Source organism: Pterocles gutturalis, unplaced genomic scaffold, assembly GCF_000699245.1.
Source record: "Pterocles gutturalis isolate BGI_N339 unplaced genomic scaffold, ASM69924v1 scaffold6031, whole genome shotgun sequence".
In the NCBI taxonomy this organism is placed as follows: Eukaryota; Metazoa; Chordata; class Aves; order Pterocliformes; family Pteroclidae; genus Pterocles; species Pterocles gutturalis.
In genome coordinates, this window is record NW_010102844.1 from 49,332 (window position 1) to 51,993 (window position 2,662).

The 2,662-nt window shown below is 56.5% G+C and overlaps 1 protein-coding gene across 1 annotated transcript in view; it reads right to left on the minus strand.

Moving 5' to 3' along the window:
• The window catches only part of SORL1 (sortilin-related receptor, L(DLR class) A repeats containing), a gene marked incomplete at its 5' end in the record, with an annotated part of 19,349 nt that overhangs the window by 11,538 nt on the left and 5,149 nt on the right, over positions 1–2,662 (minus strand). The window contains 5 exons of the mRNA XM_010086438.1: positions 22–168; positions 756–905; positions 1,281–1,415; positions 2,092–2,223; positions 2,472–2,603. Of these exons, the coding sequence (XP_010084740.1) occupies positions 22–168; positions 756–905; positions 1,281–1,415; positions 2,092–2,223; positions 2,472–2,603 (696 nt within the window). The remainder of the gene's footprint in view (positions 1–21; positions 169–755; positions 906–1,280; positions 1,416–2,091; positions 2,224–2,471; positions 2,604–2,662) is intronic.

Below are 2,662 nucleotides of genomic sequence, written 5' to 3' on the forward strand. Positions count from 1 at the left end.
CTCTCCCCTCCTGGCACTTACGGCAGTTCCTCTCGTCCGTGCCGTCCTGGCAGTCCCGCCGGCCGTCGCACCGCTTCCAGTTGGGGATGCACTTGTGCAGCTGCTGGCACTCGAACTCGAAACTGCTGCAGCGTCCCGGGACCGCCGGGGACGTTGGGTCCTGCACACAGCGGCGAGTGAGGAACCCCCCAAAGCATGGGCCAGGCTGCCGCTGCCACCAGGAGGGACCGAAACCTGTCCCCAGGTCCCGGCTCCACTAGATGGCAATCTCTTCCCATCTAGCAGGTAGACGGCTCCTGCTGGGAGGATGCCTAAGCCATCCTCGCTCCTGCTGGGAGGATGCCTAAGCCATCCTCGCTCCTGACTGCAAAGGGCTGGGAAAGCAGCTGGTTTGCAGGGGATGTCCTGCACTGGCTCAGCTCGGCAGGCCTGGGCAAGGACCGCAGTGAGAAGAAACCCTCTTTTATTTTCAGTGTAGGTGTGAACTGGAAAACCACCCTGCAGCCCTGCTCTCCGTGCTCCTACGCAGTCTGAGACACGGCATTCGAGCAGGGACCTGCTGCAGCCGTAATTCAAGCAGCAGGAGCCAGACCAGTGTCCCAGCTGGGGGCAGGAGGGCTGACCCCAGGGAGAGAGGAGACGGTGGGCTTTTACACTGCGGTGAAATCTGGCAAGGCTTTGGACTGAAAGGCCAACAGGCCTTGTGATCCTACAGAAAAAGGAGAGGGGTGAGGAAAAGAAAAGCTTACGTGAAGTGGGGCAGGCTTCCTCATCGGAGCCGTCGGTGCAGTCCTTGTACCCGTCGCAGACCCAGCTGTTCGTGATGCAGGCGCCGCTGTTGCAACGGAAGTGATTAGCTAAACACGTCAGTGGGATCGATGTGGTAACGGGGCGAACTGGAGAACCTGAAAACACAGTGTCCTGAGCTGATCAGAGAGGCCTGCTCCTGTGTACGGGCTGTAAGCTGTGCCTGTTCCCAGCAGACCAGAAGCCTACTGCCAGAATAGGGAAGAGGGGAGCAGGCAAGGCACTGCAAGCCTGATGTTTTTATCTGCACAGCTCCCAGACAGAATTTTAAAAACACAGAATAAAAAAGATGCATGAGAGTGCACACACAGCCCATTCATGGGGGATTTCTGGAGCCACCAGGGCTGGTGCAGGCTGTCCCCAGCATCCCGGCGGGCGGGCATCTGATGCTGAGTGGTCCTGCAGCACGGCGCAGCCCAGCCTTGCTGAGGGCTTCCACAGGCAGAGTGGAGCAGAGGGTTGTGTGCCCTTACCCTCGCAGTCCTTCTCATCCGACCAGTCCCCGCAGTCGTTCTCCTCGTCACACTTCCATCGGTTGGGGATGCAGTGCCCGTTCCCGCATTGGAACTGGTAGTACCGGGAGCAGTTCGGGGCCTCTGTCAGGTTTTCTGACAAGGAGAAGAGAGTCCTGTGAGCCCCAGCACTGCCTCACCAGCCTTCAGCACCGCTGAGGTGTGGGAGCGTCTCAGGCCAGACTGTGGCTGGCCCAGAGAGCATCACCCTATTTGCTCCAGCCATCCCCATTCCTCACAGCCCCCGCTAGCATGTTGCCACCAGTATCATGTCTGTGTGCTGGGTGCTTCGTGGCCAGCCACCACCTATGATCTCAGCAGCAGAGCTGACAGCAACATTCAGACAGAGCACAGCACAAATGGAGAAGCAAGCCCTGCAACTCTGAAATGAAGACGCAGCTGCTTCGTCTGGCTGGGTACAGCTCCTACCCAGGGAACAGTGGTAAATATTGAGCTTGGCTGAAAACTGCCTGTCTGCTTTGGGCTGGGAGTCTGTGGAGTAAATACGGTCACATATGACATAGTCAACCACAAGATGTGCCAGCCGTATCGGATTTTCAGTGTGCTTCACTTTACCTACCTGTAATATGAGGAAAATGATACTGATCTCCACATAAGACGCACTGCTATGTGCAAGGAGGATGCTACACACACACGTATATGTGTGTACACAAGCACCTATGTAAAACATGAAGAAGCCAATATGCTGTGCTCCTGAAATTCAAAGGATGCTGGAGCTAAGGCGACAAGAGACCCTTGAGGTACTGCTCACCACAGTTCGCTTCGTCAGAGTAATCGCCGCAGTCATCCATCCCATCGCACTTCCACACCAGGCTGATGCACACCCCGTTCTGGCACTGGAAGCTGAACTGGTCACAGGTCCGGTGGAACTCAGGGTCCTGGGCTGCAGGGGTGGCACAGAGGGACATCAGGGGTTTAGTGTACAGACCAAGGGCTTGAGGGAAGTTCGTCACTGAGCAGGAAGGAAGGAGCACATGCGAGGCAATCATGGACAAGCAGAGTATTACAGTCCAGGGCCACCTCTTAGACTTAGCTTTCTGGTATCTCCAGGAAGGCACTCTCCTCTCCATGCCTCCGGTTTCATTCTCTATCTAGCCTTCCTTTTGCAGAGAGGCACAATATCCCACTTACAGCAGCCAGCATAGTTGGCATCTTCATCTGATCCATCTCGGCACTGGATGATGCCATCGCAAACCATGGAGTGGAACAAGCACTGCTGCCGGTTCTTGCACACAAAATCCATGTAGCGGGTGCACAGGGGTTCTGGAGAAAGAGGAGGTCAGGAGGGAGGGGATGGCACCTCTGCTGTGCTTGGCGGCAGG